General features: G+C 39.4%; 1 protein-coding gene across 1 annotated transcript; it reads left to right on the forward strand.

Moving 5' to 3' along the window:
- The first annotated feature begins 10,518 nt into the window (after nt 1-10,518).
- On the forward strand, nt 10,519-18,040 carry IL1B (interleukin 1 beta). The gene is made up of 7 exons (XM_020963753.2): nt 10,519-10,593; nt 12,108-12,169; nt 12,999-13,050; nt 13,877-14,087; nt 14,711-14,878; nt 16,107-16,237; nt 16,948-18,040. The coding sequence occupies exons 1-7, from the start codon at nt 10,519-10,521 to the stop codon at nt 17,149-17,151; spliced, it is 903 nt and encodes a 300-aa protein (XP_020819412.2). The 3' UTR covers nt 17,152-18,040.
- The last annotated feature ends 587 nt before the right edge of the window (nt 18,041-18,627 follow it).

Genomic DNA, 18,627 nt, shown 5'->3' on the forward strand with positions numbered 1-18,627 from the left:
CACAAGGACCTCTCTCCCTTCCACACCTAGCTAGTCATATGACCCACTAATTCCCAACATGTACCCTCCATTCTCCTCATGCCAATAGCCACTTTGTTGCCCATATAGCATCATGCTCATTCCTACCCCTAAGTCTCTGCAGATAACATTTCTCTAGGCTGGAATGCTCTATGCCCTCCTCTCTGTAATCCAAATCCTACACATCTTCAAGGCACAGTCATGTCAGTTAGATTCTCAGACCTCATCTTCTAGTTGTGAGACATAGACATACACACGTATACAGAAACATAATATATGTGCATAGGCAGAAATATACACATATAATACATGTGAATATGCACATAGATACATGTACATCAAAATACAAATATACATGCACAAATATATATTATACTGTATGGATATGTATACATGAATATATACAGTATGGATATACACATATATAAAATGTATATATAAGTATATATGTATACCATATACCTAAACATATATACAAATATACATGTAACATGAACATAAGTTATGTAGTACATGAACATATTATAATGTACATAAATATATGTGTTGCAATATAAATACACCCCTCATACAAATTTACTAATATGCATATGTATTCAAAATACATATCGTGTGTATGAATATACATGTTGTACATATATATGCATGTGGGTGTAGATGGATATGTAAGTATTTACTTCTTATAAACAAACTGTACTTAATAGAAGTTCACAGTTAGTTGTATATGCCTCTTTTTTACATTGAAATGTTTCTATTTCTTATTTAAGCTCACAATAAAAAAAGAACTTTAAAAAAAGAGGTGAATGGTAGGATAGCTGAAGCTATGTCATCCCTTCCTCTTTCCTGGTCTCTTCCTCTCCCCATTCTCACTGACACATAAAAGGAGATGACTGACATAGGTTAAAGTAAACTGGGGAAATACACAGGAAGAGATAGAATGAGAGAATATTTGTTTGTTTTTTTAAATCATCCATTTGTGGACAGGATGGGAAGGGGTGGCTAGACCACAGCTCAAGTAGAAAAGATCTGGGGATTTTGGTAGCGTGAGAGTTCCAGATGACTCAACAGTATGACATAGCAGCCTACCAGGTTAATGCAAGCTTAGGCTTCACGAAGGGAAGCCAAGTATCCAGAATGAGGAAAATGAGAATCCTCTTCCACTCTCCAAAAGTTGGGCCATCTCTGGAGTATTGTGCTCGGTTCTGGCCATCACATAGTAGGAGGGGCATTGACTGACTAATGTAACTAGAGGAGAGCAAACAAGGCATTGAGAGTGCTAGAGACCATACACTGTAAGGATCAGTTGAATGAATTAAAGCTATTTAGCCTAGAAAAGCTGGGAGGTTCTTTTGGGGTAGGGGTCTATTCAAGTATTTGAGGGGCTTCTGTGTGCAAGAATGGCTAGCTTCATTCTGCTGCTCGTTCAAGGAAAGAATTCATTTGGAAGGTCTAGGGAGGATCTTGGGATCACACATTTAGAGTTAAAGGGACTTCTAATAGAAGCCATTTATACCAGCCCTCTCATTTTATTTTATATATGGGCAAACAGAAGTGGATTGATATCACAAGCAAGTATCAAAGGCAGAATTTGAACAAAAGTCTTCTGATTCCAAGTATCCTTTCCAGTATACCATGAAGATTTAGGCAATACATAGACAGAAAGACAGACAGACAGACAGACAGACAGACAGACAGACAGATAGATAGATAGATAGAAAGATAGACAGATAGATTAGACAGACAGACAGATAGATTAGACAGACGGACAGACAGACAGATAGACAGACAGATATATAGACAGATAACATATAGATAGTAATAGAGCTATCTAAAAATAGAATCATTGTACCTCAGAAAGTAATGGGCTCTCCATTGCTAGAAGTCTTCAAGAGGAATCTAGCTGACCACCTAAGGATTATAACAGAGAGGGGATTCTTGTTCAGGTGCCAATTTATCCCAAATCTTCTGTCTTCGAGATTCTGTGACTCTAGTCCAGCCTACAGAGACTTTTCCAGCTACTCATCTTTTTAACATTTCCATTTCTATATCTGGTCATTCATTACCAAAAATCATTATCACTATCAATTAACTGGGTACTATTTTCTATTTCAGAAGCAGCTAGGTGGTACAATGGATAGAGCGTTAGGCCTGAAGTCAGAAAGACTTGAAAATCTGACTTCAGATACTAACTAGCTTGTGACCCTGGCCAAATCTGCCTCCATTTCTTCAACTGGAAAATGGGGCTCCAAATAGAACATATATTTCATGGTTGTTATGAAGATCAAATGAAATAATATTTGTAACACACTTAGCATGGCTCCTGGCAAATAACAGACCCTTATTAAATATGTATTCCCATTCCCATGCCATCAACAATCAGCAAAACGATGGATTTTTTTTTAAATTTCATTTATAAATTGGCCATTTGGAATTTGGATCATGTTTTCCCACCAAAATGATGATACAAATGATTATCAAGTTCCCAGGCTAGACCATGATTTATTTATTTTTATTACAAACTTAACATGAACATTTCAATTTATGAAAATAGAAAAGAGGGTTGTATTTGAAACTGTGGGCTTCTGTTATGTGCTGCTAGTTTTTCATTAAGTGTATATTAAATTTAATGCAGTTGTAAAAACGCTTGTCTGATCCCTTCTGAACTTCCTTCTGTTCTCTGCTGGGCATTTTCTAATGAATCAATGATACTTTTTTCTCCTTTTTTGAATCACTAGCACTACCCACCAATTCTCCTCACTCCCTACTCCCACTAAGAGAAGCCTTTCCTTATAACAAAGTATACACAGTCAAGTATAACAAACCAATGCATCACAATTCCACTATTTAACTGAAATAGAACATTAACATGACTTGCCTGACTTCAGAGTCCTGAGAGTGGAAGACTTTGGTACAAAAGGGAAGAAGAAGAATAGAACAAAGAAATTCTTCACCTTTCTGGAGGACCAAAGAAGGCTGTTTGGCATCCTTCAAACTTTTCCTGTACCCTTTGCCCACATTTCAATGCCCCTCTCCATGGTGCCCCCATTCAACTCATGCTGTCCTAATGTCTCCAGTGTATCACCTCACCTATGCCTATTACCTCCCTTTTCCAAGAATTAAAAACCCCATTCCCTCAGCACAGCTGATCTCATCAAGGTAAGCAAATCAATCAAATTAATTCACACTAAATATGTACCTTACATTATTTTGTCTGCTCTAAAAATTTCTTGGATGGTTTTAATTCTCCTTTCTGACCCAAATGGATCTCTAAGTTCTGAAATTTCAAATAATGTAGCAGAATGAAGTGAATATGGAGACAGAATGGAGAAAGTTGTTTTGAAAGAATAGGTAGAACCCCACTGGAAGTCAAAAAACTTTGCCTTGGAGACTGTGTTTTGGATATATTCCCCTAGAATGTCCCTGTTTTTCAGTTTCTTCCTTTTCTTAGTCACCAAACCCAAAGATTCTCTGAAAGCAGCAAGTAGTCAAGCTTTGGGGAAGGAAGGAAAAGGGAAAGGCACCTGCTGATACTTGTACTGTTTGTTAGCTGAGTGTTTGTAAGCCAGAGACTGCTTGTCCATCTCTGTATCACCCACAATACCTTGCACATAGTAGATACAGGAATACTGTTGGTGGACTTATCACCATGTAGTGTTCACTAAACTTCCAGCTAAATCCTTTGAGGGACTCCAGGGAGGCCAGGTCTCCACAGGCCCAAAGATGACTCCATCCTATGAAAGGATTCTTCATTATCCAAGGTCTTGGGATGCTTCAGAGCTAACAGTAGTGATCCAGAGGTCAAAAAGGTGGTCAAAGGATAGTACTTTGATCCCTACCTAGACAACCTAGCCTTACCTACTTCCACGTCCTCAGGATTCTTAGACACTGCTCTTCCTGTGCTAAGGTTTTTCCACTCTCTCAGAAGGGGCAGGTCACAGCTGCTCTGTGGCTAGAAGGAGTCCTACCTCATATCCTTACCCAGAAGTTTGTGTAATCTGCTTGGTTACAGTGGTTTCACTTCTGGAAATGAAACATAATGGGAGTTGGGGCTGGGCAGTGGACCAAACCACAGCATCAGAATGGGAAATAGTACCACCAATGAGGCTGTTATGGCATGGGCAATTGGCGCATTCCATGGCCATTCCTGCTTGAATGTCTCCTCCCCAGAATTAGCTCTTCTAAGAACTTTTTGGCCCAAAAACATAGCCCTCTGTAGAAAATAACCAAGACCCTGGAAACATGGTGTGTTGGGAAGAGCTCTGGATTAGCAATCAAGAGAGCTAGGTTTTAGTGCTGCCATTAACTAGTTGTCGAATCACTTAACTTCCACAAGTCTCAGTTTCTACCATTTAAAAAGTGAGATAGTTGGACTACAAGTAAGGATGCCCAAAATGAGACAGACAATAGCCCAACATATTCTGCACTGGTGAGAACACATCTAAAGTGTGGTGTTCAGTTCTAGGTGCCAGATCTGAAGAAGAAGAAGAAGAAGAAGAAGAAGAAGAAGAAGAAGAAGAAGAAGAAGAAGAAGAAGAAGAAGAAGAAGAAGAGAAGAAGAAGAAGAAATATAATCTTAAATGTATACCAAGTACTTTATAAATATGATCACATTTTACTCTCCCAACAACCCTGGCGAGTAAGTGCTATTATTGCCCCTATTTTATAAATGAGGAAACTGAAGCAAACAGAGGTTCAGTGACTTGACTATGAACAAAACACTTGGACTGGCAAAGTACTTTATAAATTTTATCGCATTTGATACTCACAACAACCCTGGGAGGTAGATGCTATTATTATTCCCATTTTACAGATGAGGGAACTGTGGCAGGCAGAGGTTGTGACTTGCTCAGAGTCACACAGCTAGTAAGTGTCTCAGACCAAATTTGAACTCAGGTCTTCCTGACTCTGAATCTAGCATGAAAGGCCACTGAGAAGCTGGAATACATCAAGAGGACAACCAAGATGGAGAAAAAACTAAGGAGCATTCCATAGCAGGGTAGATGAAAGGAAGAGGGGATATTTAGACTAGCAAAGAGAAGACTAAGGGATAAAATAAGGGGAAGAGGAGTTCCTTGATACCTATCTTCAAGTATTTGAAGTACCATTATATGGAAGAGAAATTCAAGTTATTTTGCTTGTACCCAGTAGCCAATCGACCATCGCTTATTTGTTTGTTTATTAGGTGCTACTTTGTGCTAGGCATTGTCAGAAAATAGACAAAAAAACAAACAGTCCTTACCCTCAAAGAACTTACAATTTATCAGAGGAAACAACAGAGACAAATAGTTACAAAAAAATTACAAAGTAAAATACAAAATGCTGACAAAATAAGTCCAAGGCAACTGAAGAAGGGGGAGACACACACAGTTAAGAGAACTGGGATAGACTTTCTTCACGTGGTGATACTTGGGCTGAGCATTGCAGTAAGCTGAAGATTCGAAGAGGTAGAAGTGAGCTGATGCATTGCAGACGTGAGACACAGCCTGGGAATGAGAGATTGAGTGTCACATATGAGGGACAGTAAGTAGGCTTTGTGGGCAGCTAGGTGGCTCCATAGTGCATAGAGCATCAGGCCTGGAGACTCATCTTCCTGAATTCAATTCTGGTCTCAGGCACTTACTAGCTGTGTGACCCTGGGCAAGTCACTTAACCCTGTTTACCTCAGTTTCCCCATCTGTCAAATAAGCTGGAGAATGAAATGGAAAACTGTTCCAGTATCTTTGCCAAGAAAACCCCAAATGCAGTCACAAAGAGTCGGATAAAACTGAAATGACTGAAAAACAAAAATATGTCATATTATATATATATACATATATATATATATATATATATACATATATACATATATACATATAAATACACACAATAGATAGGATGCTTATCATCTTTGTAGACAACATAAATTGGAAGGGATAGCCAACACATTGGATGACAGAGTCAGGACCCAAAATTATCTTGGCTCAGGACAGCATTGGTTTAAATCTAAAAAGATTAAAGTTGGTGGGATAAATGTATCTTGTCACTTTAATTGGTGTGGGGTACTTCGAATAACTAAATCATTTGACCCCCACTTATGAAATAGCATCTCTTGATCAGAGAGGTAGAGTTGGAAGGGATTTCAGGCTTATTTAAGCCAATCTCTTCATTTTACAGATGCAACAGCTGAGACTGTGGGAACTTAAGCGAGTGCCCTGAGGTCACACAGGTAGAAAGCATGGGAGGTGGGATTTCTGCTCAGGTCCTTTGATCTCACCTTTCCCCTAGACCCAAGTTATATGTCAATAAAATGTCAATAACTCACTCTTTTATTAAAGGGTCTCTTCCGTCTTCTTTTGTAAAGGAGTCATTTTATAAAGGAGACTATTATTTCCTAGTTAATCTTTTCGGTAAATCTGGATTTTCCTGTACTGGGTGCATCTAAGCACCTTAAGAGATGAACATATCCCAGAGATCTATGGTGTAGGAAATTAGACTATCTTTTTGACCAATCAATCATCAATCAATTAACAAGCAATTTATTAAGTGCGTAGTATATGCCCAGAGCAACATAGCTATTAAGTGTCTGAGGCCGGATTTGAACTCATGAAGATGAGTCTTCCTGACTTCAGGCCCAGCACTCTATCTGCTGTGCCACTTAGCTGACAGAGATAGAGATACACACTCTCTCTCTATATATATATATTTTATATACAATGCCTATATTATGAAATATGTATTGTGTATTGTATGCATAATATTGTGTGTTTTATTATATGTAATATAATTTTATATGCATTGTATTATGGATTATATACATAATATGTGCATATATACATATATTATACATATACATCTCCTTTCTCCAAATCACTGATTAAGATGTTAAATAGCACAGGACTCTATATTTATTTAAGTACAAATGTGTGAGCTACTCCACTGGAAATCTCCTGTTATGTTGACATTGAACCATTAAAAACTACTCTTTGGATCTGGTCATTAAACTACTTATGGATCCATCTGACTATTTATATCTCATTTGTACATAGTTGTTCTCATATTATCTCCCCCCTTACACTGTGAGCTCCTTGAAAGCAGATATTGGAGGGGGGGTTTGGGGGGGGGGTTGGTTTTGTTTGTTTGGGTTTTTTTGCTTTTAGCTCTTAGGCATAGTGACTGAAACATAGTAGGTGCTTAATAAATGCTTATTGACTGACTTTTTTATCATCTAATCCATGTCTCCCCATCTTTTCCACAAGAGTAACATATTTTATCAAAAGCTTGGTTAAAAATCTACGTAAACTGCATCCATAACATTCCCCTCATCAGCCAGTTTAGTAACCTTCTCAGACAAGGAATTGAGGTTACTTTGGGATGCCCTGTTCTTGATGGAACCAGACTAGCTCTTTGTAATCCTTTTCTCTCTAAGTGCTCTCAACCATCTCTTTAATAATCTGTTCTAGATTTCCCCCAGGAAATCAAGTCAAATTCACTGTTCTGTAGTTCGCAAACTCTATTCTCTTTCCTTTTTTGAAAATAAGGACATTTATCCTTCTCCAATCTAGTGGTGCCTCTTCTGTTTCCGTGATATTTCAGCTATCACCAACAGTGGCTCAACAATCTGAGACCACTCATCACCTCCCGCATGGACTATTCCAATAGTCTCCTAATTAATTGCCCACTTCCTAACCTCTTCCTTCTCCAAATAGTCCTCCATACAGCTTCTAAAACAATCGCCCTAAAGCCCAGGTCTACCTATGCCATTCTCCTGATCAAGAACATTGAATGCCCTTCACACACTACTTTCCATCTATCTCTCTTACTACTCCTCTTCATGAACTCTATGACAGCCAAAATGGCCTCCTAGTTATTCTCTGGACACGTCATTCCAACTCATGTCTCTTTGCCTTTACCCAGGTGATTTCCTCCCTGCTTACCTCTACTTCTTAGTGTCTGTACATTCATTCAAGGTTCAGCTGATGTGCCTCTGGCCATGGGAAGCCTCCAGAGATCCAGCTGGTAATTAGGGCTTTCTTGCTCCTGAGATTATTATGTCTCTACTGAGAAAGCAAACACTTACTAAGCACCTATTATGTGACAAGAAACGTGTGCACTTAGGAGACACTTAAAATGCCTGCTGAATTAATTGGTTGTGGCGAACAGTAGGGATGCCATGAACGAGAAAGCAGTGTTTACCTTTCACAAGTATGACAAGGGGAGAATCTTTGACTAAGCAAGAGATAGAGATGACCACAGGAATTTCAATGGACAATTTTAATGACAAAATTGAGAAGTTCTTGCACATGGAAAATTGATGCAGTTTGAATTAGAAGGGAAACAATTAATTAGGAAAGAAGATTCACAGGACATTTCTTTGGTAAATATCTGATATCTCAAATATAAAGAAAACTGGTGATAATGTGTAAGAGCTGTCTATGGATGGAGAGATACTAACACTCTGCTGATGAGACTATGGCTGGATCCAATCATTCTGGCAAACAATTTAGAGCCATGCCAAAAAGCTACTAACCTATGATGTACCTTTTCACCCATTGATTCTTCTACTAGGCACAGGCCCCAAAGAGGTCAAAGACGAAGAGAAAGGACTCATATGTACAAAAATATACAGCAGCAAAGAGAGGGAAGCAAAATAAACACTCACCAATTGAGCAATGGTCGAACAAAGTGAGACATATGAATGACTGGAATATCTTTGTACCATAAGCAATGATGGTTATTATGATAGATTCAGCAAAACTTGGAGACACTTGTATGAACTCATAGAGAGTGAAATGAGTGGAAACATGAGAACTATTTACCTGATGGTCACATTTATGTCAAGGAAAACCAATTTTCAAAGACCTCAGGACTCTCATCCAAGTAGTGATGACTTGAGAAGACTGAAAAAGAAGCATACCTCCTGGCGCTTGGCATAAAAGTTATAACCTTAACACGCAGAAAAAGACAGAAAATCTCAAAATTACCAATTTGTTATTCGTTTTGCTTGACTCTACTGATTTGTGTAAGGATTGGGACTAATATAAACATGGAAGGTCCAGATTTCTCAAATGATGCCACTCAGAAAGTGTTTTGTGATTGGTTTAAGCAAATCAGTCACACTATGTGGGGCTGTGGATAAAACAACATGGCAGTCTGGGAGTTTGATTGGTCTATCAGCAGTGAAGCACTGGTGTTTTCTAGAGCAGGAGCACCTTGAAGAGATAGAACTTAAGCCTAGAGGAAAAGGCAGCTAGCAGGGTGGGGGAATAGACCCAGACTTATCCCCACCCCAATCATTGAGCAGGTGACAACTCTGTGAACTTCAAAGGGTCAGAAAATCTGGAGTTTCCATCAGTGTGAGTAGCTGAGTATGCCAGCACTGGTAGCAGAGTCCCAAGGCAGTACCTGTATAAGGGAGACAGAGAAAGCAAACCAGACCTAGCTTCAGGTTCCACAGGGATACTAGACTTTGGAGGCCAGTAGAGAGTTATACTTAAGGGAAATGTTATGAGAACTCTGCAAAAGTAGAAAAAGGACTTCCTGCAACCCAAAGCTGTCTTTGTCCTTTTGCCATATGTGCTGCCTAGGCTTGAGCACACTTTTTCCGTAAATTTTTTATGTGCAAAAGGAAAAGGTATCACTGGCAGGAAGGGAGAGGGGTGGAGGAGGGGGTATTGCTTTGTAACTGCTGTTCTTTGCTGTCCCTTCTCAATAAATATCCCCTTTGGAAAAACTAATTGACATCTACTGGTTGAATGATATTAAGGAGCAAACTGAATAGGGCTTCATGAGTAGTAGCCCCTCTGGGTTATTCCAGAGTCTTGAATGAATTAAGTACCATCTACCGTCTTGACACTCCAACCTACCAGTGGTAGTGTAAGTTGGAGGAGAGAGCCTGGAGGGGGCATTCCATTTGTTGTAAGAGAGGATGGGGAGGTGGGCTAGTAGGTAATAATACATAAAGTTTAAAGAAAGAAATGAGAATCAATAAAACATTTTTAAATACACAGTTATAAACAGAAAGAAGTTCAGAAGGGAAACAATTTATTTTACTAAATTATTTAATATCCATTTTTTAAGTTTACAATTTCTTATATAAATCTCCTTCTTATCCTTTACATATTGAAATGTTTGTTGAAGATGATGCTCGTAATAAAAAAAAAAGGAAGTTTTGAAAAAGAAAGGACTATTTTATTCATACTTTTGTTCCCTATGACCCTACAAATCCAAAACTACAGTCTGCAAACCTAATGAAATCCAGTCCTTTGTTGATTACAAATCAAGAACAGGATTGCTATTAGAAATACTACAATATTTGTTGTCATCATATTTGGAAAGGGTTACATCATTACAGAATCCAAATTGCTTCTTCTTTTCCTGAAAATCTGAGGCGTCATTTCAAGTTGTCCCCCAAAGTTCCCACTATTCCCTTTTTTTAGTTTTACAAAATTGTGCAATTAATTGACCAAAAGGGAAATTTTGTTGTACCCTACTTCTGCTTTTGACAGTGAATAAAACGCCCAGATGGCAGCAGAGAGATCATTTCTCCACTTGACAGCTGACACTGACCGAAGGCTCCTATCACTCCTGCCAGCAAAGGTATCATTTCTCTGAATTCTTCCCAATGATTACTGACTGGGAGATCCTCTCTGTCTCTCCTGGTTTGGGAGGGGAGGGGCATCCAGGAGTTGGGGTAATAGGTTCTATGATTAAATATAATTTTAATGTGTGAAAAGTAATTTTCTATCCAAGAATTCTTGACAACTTGTTCAATTTTTGTTTTTGTTTCATTTTTGTTCTTTGATTTTGGGAACCAATGCTCTTTTGGTCTCATTTAATGACTTGATGTGCATGTGGTTCAGTGGGGGCAATGCTCCTGAATGAGGCATCATAGATAGGGTCATAGATACAGATCTCAGAAAAGACCTCAAAAATCACTTTGTCCTCACTTCACTTCTCTCTGAGGAGAGCGAGAACTAGGGAGGAAAAGTAAGTTGCCCTATGTCACGCAGGTGGCAAAAATCAATGATGTAAATCTAAGCCCTCTAACTCCAGAATCTGCACCCTTTCCACTGTTCCTGATTGAGCCTTTGATCTATATGATACAGAAGTTCTTTAGAGAAGAACTTACCTGTCATCTCCTCTTGGCCTTCCCAATTGCACAGAAGTTGCCTTTTTGACTGTGAAGTATTCAACCTACATAAGTTACCAGAGAGAGGACAGGGGACATCGTATGTTTTATTTCGTGCTGCCACCATCACTAAGATTGCAATAGGATGGTGCATTTGGTTGAAGGAAGCAGAGTTTTTAGCCTGGGGAAATGAATTTAAATGGAGAACATGATAGTGACCTTCAGGAATTTGAAGGGCTGTCACATGAATAAGAGATTCAACTTCCTTTATTTGGCTCCAGGTAACAGATTCAGAAGCAATACTTAGAAGTTGAAATGAAATAAATTTTGGCTTGATGACAGGAACCAGCTTCCTGACAATTGGAGCTGTCAGTAAAGGGATTGAGCTGCCACTCAGGGTAGTGGGTCCCCCTCATTAGATTCTTGAAGCAAATACAGGATAATTGGTTCTTGGGCATGCTGCAATAGGGGTTCCTTCTTGGTTGTGGGTTGGACTTGATCAGGGGCTCTTCATCTTTTTTGTGTCATGGATGTCTTGGGCAATAGCCTGGAGAAGTCTATGGATTCCTTCTCAGACTAAGGTTTCTAAATGTATAAAATGAAATGCATAGGTTTACAAAGGAAACTAAAGGTTAGTGAAAATAAAGATGTAGTATTTTCCCATAAATGACCACAAAGCCCCATCCTCCTAGCCCCCAAAACCAATCCATGAACTTCTTAAGGGTCTATGGACTTAGTTAATATGTTTTGAACTAGATGGATGCTAAGTTCTCTTCCAATTCTGAAATTCTTTGATTCACTTAATCATTCAATAGATTTGCATGCCAAGATACTAGGGAAGGCTCCTGAGGCTCTAAAAATGAGTAAGATATGGTCTGTACCTTCAAGGAGCTTCTAGTCATTTAGGGAGAAACAACTTCATAGGGAGTGATATTTGCTCAGCCACCTACAGCTAGTAACTCTTTCTATTTTCTTTGTCCAGGAATACAAAGTTATCATGGCAGTGGTACCTGAAATCACATGTGAGGAGGTGGATTTTTACAGGTAAGTAGAAAGACTGAGCTGAATGACAAGTAGTGATCAGCTGAAGGATCATCCTGTGCCGGGAAATCAGACCAGGGCCAAAGAGTTAGAAAGTTACATAGGTCCTTAAAAAAAAAAAAACTTACATCTTCACACAGCAAAAGGCAATCAAACATTAATATTGCCTCAGTTTCCTCATCTGTAAAGTAAGAGAATTGCATGAGGTGATCTTTATGGTCCCTTCCAGCTCTAAAATTTTAACTCAATGACCCTCTGCTTCTTTTTGCCTGTCACCATAACCAGTTATATCCATGGGCATTGTCAAGTAGGCATCAGTAGATCTACTACAGGGCTCAGGGGAAAGGCTGGGGGAAATGGGTTGGGATAGTGGGATTAAGTTAGCAAAGGAATAAAAGGAAGAGATGGGGAGTCAGGCATTGGATTGTAGAGGGACTCCTTTGCGAAGACTAGCTTAGTAGTCTGGACTTTTACTTTATCCCACTGACTATTCCTTAGTATCCTTGAGTCTGATGTAAGACTTAATCACTATATCTCCCCCTCCCTGATCTACACTTCCCAGTCCCTACTTAACATGACCAAAGTCAGTAACAGAGGGCCCTCCCACAGCCTGGCTAAGGTCCAGTACCCATTGACCACTCCTTTAAATCTCAAACTGGCTCACAGATTGGTCACTCTTTAGAGCATGTTGTGCCTGTCCTAATGGAGCTTGTCAGAAAGACCTCAGGGACTTGATCATAAGTTCTCTATTAATAGCAGAGGCTTTTGTGCAAGGAGAAAGGCTCTGACTTAGGAGAAGTAACCTAACAAGCTTCTTTGATTTTGTTTACAGGGACAATGATGACAGCCAATTTTATGAGGCTGATGGTCCCAACCAAAAGAAGGTAAGGTTCTTGGCTAGCTTCTTTTATGGTCTAAATTCTGGGTCAAGGAGTGTAAGGATGTGGGGAGGGGGGATCTTTGACATGGTGAAAGCCCAGGCTCTACTACTCTGAGCTTACAGGGCAAGCCTTTGAGTTGTGTTCTTTTTCATCTCCTCATGAGAGTTAACATAGTGCTGTGGAATCAGAGGACCTGAGTTTGAATCTCAGGTCTGTGACCATAATTGAGTCACTTAACCTCTCTCAAGTTGTTTTCTCATCTACAAAATGGAGGGGAAAGAGTGGGCTAGTCTGGGTGGTTTCTGAGGTCTAGTCCAACTCTAGTTTATAATTGTATGTCATAAATGGGACCATAAAAGTTCAGAGGTGGTGAGTACAAGCTGTGTACTCACTTTTGAATTATCTCTATTTTCCTAGAAAATTTATTTATCATTATGGGGCAGCAGATTAGGTCCTAGCAGACCTTGTATGATCACACACATACTAATATGCTAACAATGATGACATTGGAAATGGAAACCTGGGACTGGAAAAAGGAGCAGCAAAAAAAAAAAAAAGAGAGTAGATTTGGATTCTAATTCTGGATGTACCAAGCTATGAGACCTTGACCAAATCAAGTTATCTCTCTAGGTCTCACTTTTTTCATCTGTGAAATGAGAAGGTCTTGGTCTAGATGACCTGTAAACTCTTTAACAGTCTGCCAGTTTAAGTGATGAGTAGGATCTCTTCCCAACTCAATTAAATCTCTGGAGGGGGTGACTGCTAAGAAAAAAAACAAACAAGAAGAGCTCAATAACCCTAAATCACCAACTCCACTGTTTGCTTGCAGGGTTATTTCCAGTATCCTGATCTTTGCTCCAAAGAAAGTTTTCTGGAGGAGGATGCCATCCAGCTGAAATTTACCTCTCAGCCCCATCAATTCCATCAAACTGTGATGGTAGTTGTTGCAATTGAGAAGATGAAGCATCTGAATGGACTCTGCTCCCAGCTTTTCCAGGATAATGACTTGATGAATATTTTCACAAGCATCTTTCAAGAAGGTAAGAGAACTGAGAGACAGATGCTGGGTCTTTCCTAATCCCAACTCCTCCCCAACACTAATCTACATATTTCTCTTTTTCCTGATGTTTTTGGCAAACATTTATACTGTGCTCTGAGGTTCAGAAAGTATTTCACAAACATTATAATAATGATAATGAAATCACTAGTGTTTCTACAATGTTTTAAGATCTGCAAAGCACTTTGCAAGTAATATCTCATTTGATCTTCACAACAACTCTTCGAGTTAAGTGCTATTATTAGCCCCCTTTTGTAGATGAAAACTGAGATAAGCAGAGCTTATCTCACAGTCACACAGCTAATAAGTATTGGAGGTAGGATTTGATGGCTTGTTTCTCCTGATGCCAGATTCAACACTTGTCCTAACCTGCCCAACTCAAACTCAGACTCTCCTGAGAAGGCACTCCCTAAGAAGGTTAGGACAAGAAAAGGAACAAAAACAAGTGGATTGAGCCAAAGGCAGAGTCTCCAGGTGAAGCTATACTTCACAAAAAGATCCTAGGAAGTGAGCCTAGGTGGTTCTTCATGACCTCAAGGGACAATCTTGACAGATTGCTACCTCTGATTCAATGCTTCTGAATAGTATACATATTCTACTTTTCAGAACCTGTCACCTTCAAGAGCTGTGAAATCTATCAGTCCGACTCCGCCTTTCAGTTTGTATCCTCCCAAGATTGCACCATTCAGGACATAAATCAAAAATGCCTGGCCTTGTCCAAGACCAGTGAACTGCAAGCTCTCCATCTCAATGGTCGCAACATAAGCCAACAAGGTAACTTCTGATACTTGGTCTTTCCTTCTTGATGTCCATAACACTCGGTCTTTATAGTGGGTCTCCAACTTAGATTAATGCTCATTGCCTCTGCCCAAGCATCTATTTCACTATCATCCAATGGTGCAAGGCACTGTGCCAGGTCCCACAAAGAAGGATTGTCTGAATTAAGATTGATTCAAAGGACAGTCAGTTTGGGGCCTTACTGGCTACTTCTTTATTTCATTTGGTTCAATCTGAGCGATTAGAGCATTAGTTGTTAGAAAAACCACTTCAGATTTCTCCTGGATCTTTCAATCTAGAGAAATTAAGTTTTTGTCCCAAAGATCTAAATTTCCAAAGGAAATTGGTCTTAAGATTGAAAGTAGGCAAAGCTAAAGAAGGTTTCAAACTTGGGCTTTACATTCCTAGCTCTCTTTGTTATGAGCTATCTCTAAAATTCTTAATAGTATCTAGTTCAATTGTACCAAACTGGAATAAAAGAAAAAAAGGAAAATGTGACTTTAAGGGATCCTATCAAGAAAACCTACAACAATGGACTGAACTTTTATTCTAAAAAGTTGTTCCCCATCGTGGAAGCTAAATAAGTACTAGCCATATCCACTCTACCCTGCTCTTCAGCACATGAAAGTCAAGAATAGAAACAGGTGTGTTGTCAGAGTCCTCTGAGCTTTCACTTTCCTTGAAAGACAGTCATTTGAGCAAAGAAGCTACCTACTTTCTACTCTCGTTTGAAAATAGGAAAGCCTGGTGTACTTCCCACTAAGAAGCAAAAGCGATCTTGGAGCTTCTGATTATGACATCTTTGACTCAGAAGGCTCAAAAATGTGAGCTCAGTAACATAACATTTATGCTCAATTTAACCACCACCCCTCCCCCCATTTCTCAATTTGAATCCGCACATGTCCATACCCATTTATTGCCTAACTCTCAGAAATATGGTCTTCCTGGGTTGGTCACCTTGCCCAACAACTTCTCTAGAAAGAGTTCCTTAACCTGGAATCCCTTACATTTAAAAAAAAAATAATAAGTTAATAACTAGATTTCACTAGAACTGGTTTCCTTTGTAATCTTATGCATTTTATTTTATACATTTAAGAATATTATTCTGAGAAGGGATCCTTAGACTCACCAAACCACTCAGGAAGTCAATGATACAATCAAGGTTAAGACCACCTGCTCTGGGATTTCCATTCACTACACTGTTGCTTTTTTTTTTCTTTTCCAGTAATTTTCAACATGAAGTACTTCCTTGGTGAGATAGGCTCCCAGAAAACACATGTGGTCCTGTGTATCAAGAAAAATAATCTTTATCTGTCTTGTGTGATGCGTGGTGAGAAGCCCATTCTGCAGCTGGAGGTGAGCATACTAGGAATAAAGATTACTTTCACTCCTATAAAAAAATTCACTTGTTTCCCACAGTCATGTAGTTTGAGATAGTCAAATTTTCCCCCCAGTAAATTGATGGAGTACCTGGATTGGATTAATTTGCATAAATTTCCTAAGCTCATGATTCCAAATGAGAAAATAATATTGGTTCATTCGTGTATCGTCCGGTCTCTTATTTAATCCTTGCTTGAATAAACATTTTTTAAACTACATTGTACAAAGCTCAGAGTAGCATGTCCCTAGATATTTGGTACTTAGCCACAAAGAAGAGTGAGGTTCTCCTTCCAATCACCCCAAAAATGCAAACCTATAAACAGAACTCAGGAATTATGACTGCTAGCCCCTGCCTTTATACTCTTATCCTATTGTGACATCAATTTCTTCTCTGGCCAACCTAAGGACCTTCTCAACCAGCTCCTATTCAGGTACCAGAGAGGAAGTCATATTTTGGGAGCTAGAAGGGACCTTAGAGATCATCTAGTCCAAAGCCCTCATTTTACAGAGAAGAAATCTGAGGTCCAATGAAGATAAGTAGCCTGCCCAAGTTTACATAGGTAGTAAGCGTCAAAAACAGGATTCGAATTCAATTCAGCACTCTACCCCTTTTGCTCTTTGAAAATGCCTCTTTGAAGTTCCCTTGTTCCTTTTCTCATGGAGGAATCTGTCTTCATCATTTGCAGCAAATCACTGATTTCCCCAGCACTAATGTGGAAAAGCGATTCATCTTCAACAAGATAGAAATCAATCATACAACTGAATTTGAGTCTGCAGAATACCCCAACTGGTACATCAGCACATCTCAACTGGATGATCAGCCTGTCTTCCTGGGGAACATTAGAGGGGGCAAGGACATAACCGACTTCATTTTGGATGAACTCTCTTAAACAGCAAGTCCATGTATGCTGTGTACTCTATGACCTAGGCAGAGGGGAGAAGAAAAGGAATTTGGGAATTCATATGGTATACATATGACGTGTATTCAATTTAGGCCTTAATATGTTCTTTGGAAATTTGTATTGCTACCATTCAGATGCTGACTTTGCTCAGGGAAAGCGACATAGCCCATTTCAGTGCCTGGCTGAGCAGAATCTGGGAAAATCACGGTAATAGTTTGGTATTCAAGATGGAGGTTTGAGCACTAGATAGCTGATAGGCAGGGAGCATTAGGAAGGGGGATCTGGAGAAAGAAAAGATGACCATGGAAGAGGAGGACAAAAGAGGCCTCTGGCCTGTGAATTTTAGTAAGGGCACAAAATAGGAAGTGCTATGCAATCACTAACTCAAGGTTCTCCTGTATTGCTGATTCTAAATGGGATTAGGCTATGATTGAGCCCCATCAGCTGTGACTGTGCTCAAAAGCTGCCCTGTTATTTCCCAGAGACAAAAGCAACTAGCCTCTGCCAAGTTGGGGCCTCTCCTGAATCATCCATAACTATCTCCCCAAGCCTGGGTTATTTCCAAATTCCTCCAACACTGCCCTCTCAGGTCTTTAGCAACTGTTTGTTTGTCTGTTTATTTATTTATTTATTATGTGGTCTGTTTAAGGATGCTCATGTCTATTTAATTCTCTGAAGGAAAAGGCTGAGATGAGCCAATGTCAGGAAGAGACTAAAGCTTTTGATGTCAGTAAAACTGAATTAATTTATATTGTTATGGTCTACTCAGGGGACCTATAAATGTAAGCATGTATTCTTGAAGGGTGAATATTTATGAAAAGGGAAGTGTGGCCTATTAATCTCACTGTTTCCACAATAAACTTTGATTGGATATGGATTTGTCTGTCTATTCATTGTCTTCATTCTGAAGTGTGAGTGAAAGTGAAAGGGTAATGTAATGTATCTTCCCTGCTATAAGGCATGGGGAAGTGAGAAGTGAGTACTTTTGAGCCCACTACGACAAGAGTCTATGGATTAAACTGAAATTATCTCTCATCAGCTGCTGTCAAATCCTGCTAAAAAATGACTAACTTGAAACCCACCTCCAAATCCCTCCAGGCCCATAGAGACTCACAGACAAGGGGAGATTCACAAATACTCTACTTTCCCAGGGACACAAAATACCATTCTGGTCCCAACCCCTACCCCGTCCCAAATTCAAGATGATGCCCCAAGAAGAAAAGGGAGAAGTAACAGGGCTGGCCACCAGATGCTGCAGGGCAGAGTTCTAGAATGAAGAGATCTCAGCATCTCCAGCACTTTCTCTCCTAGAGGTAGAATTCTATAAAGTTTCCTGCAGGATGAGGAAGGGTTACTTTTCTTTAACCAACATCGAAAAGGCATCTTGCACCAATGTCTCTAATCCCTGTGTGATTGGAGAGTGCCAGCCTATAGTGGCCAATTCTTGGAACATAACCAAATATT

The sequence above is a fragment of the Phascolarctos cinereus genome, unplaced genomic scaffold, assembly GCF_003287225.1.
Source record: "Phascolarctos cinereus isolate Bilbo 61053 unplaced genomic scaffold, phaCin_HiC Scaffold_2;HRSCAF=192, whole genome shotgun sequence".
Lineage (NCBI taxonomy): Eukaryota > Metazoa > Chordata > Mammalia > Diprotodontia > Phascolarctidae > Phascolarctos > Phascolarctos cinereus.

Bases quoted from the DNA above. Each gene is read 5' to 3' on its own strand.
- IL1B (XM_020963753.2), top strand. From the start codon at position 10,519: ATGGCAGCAGAGAGATCATTTCTCCACTTGACAGCTGACACTGACCGA. The intron at 12,170-12,998 runs GTAAGTAGAAAG...TTTTGTTTACAG, and splicing joins GAGGAGGTGGATTTTTACAG to GGACAATGATGACAGCCAAT. The intron at 16,238-16,947 runs GTGAGCATACTA...CATCATTTGCAG, and splicing joins AGCCCATTCTGCAGCTGGAG to CAAATCACTGATTTCCCCAG.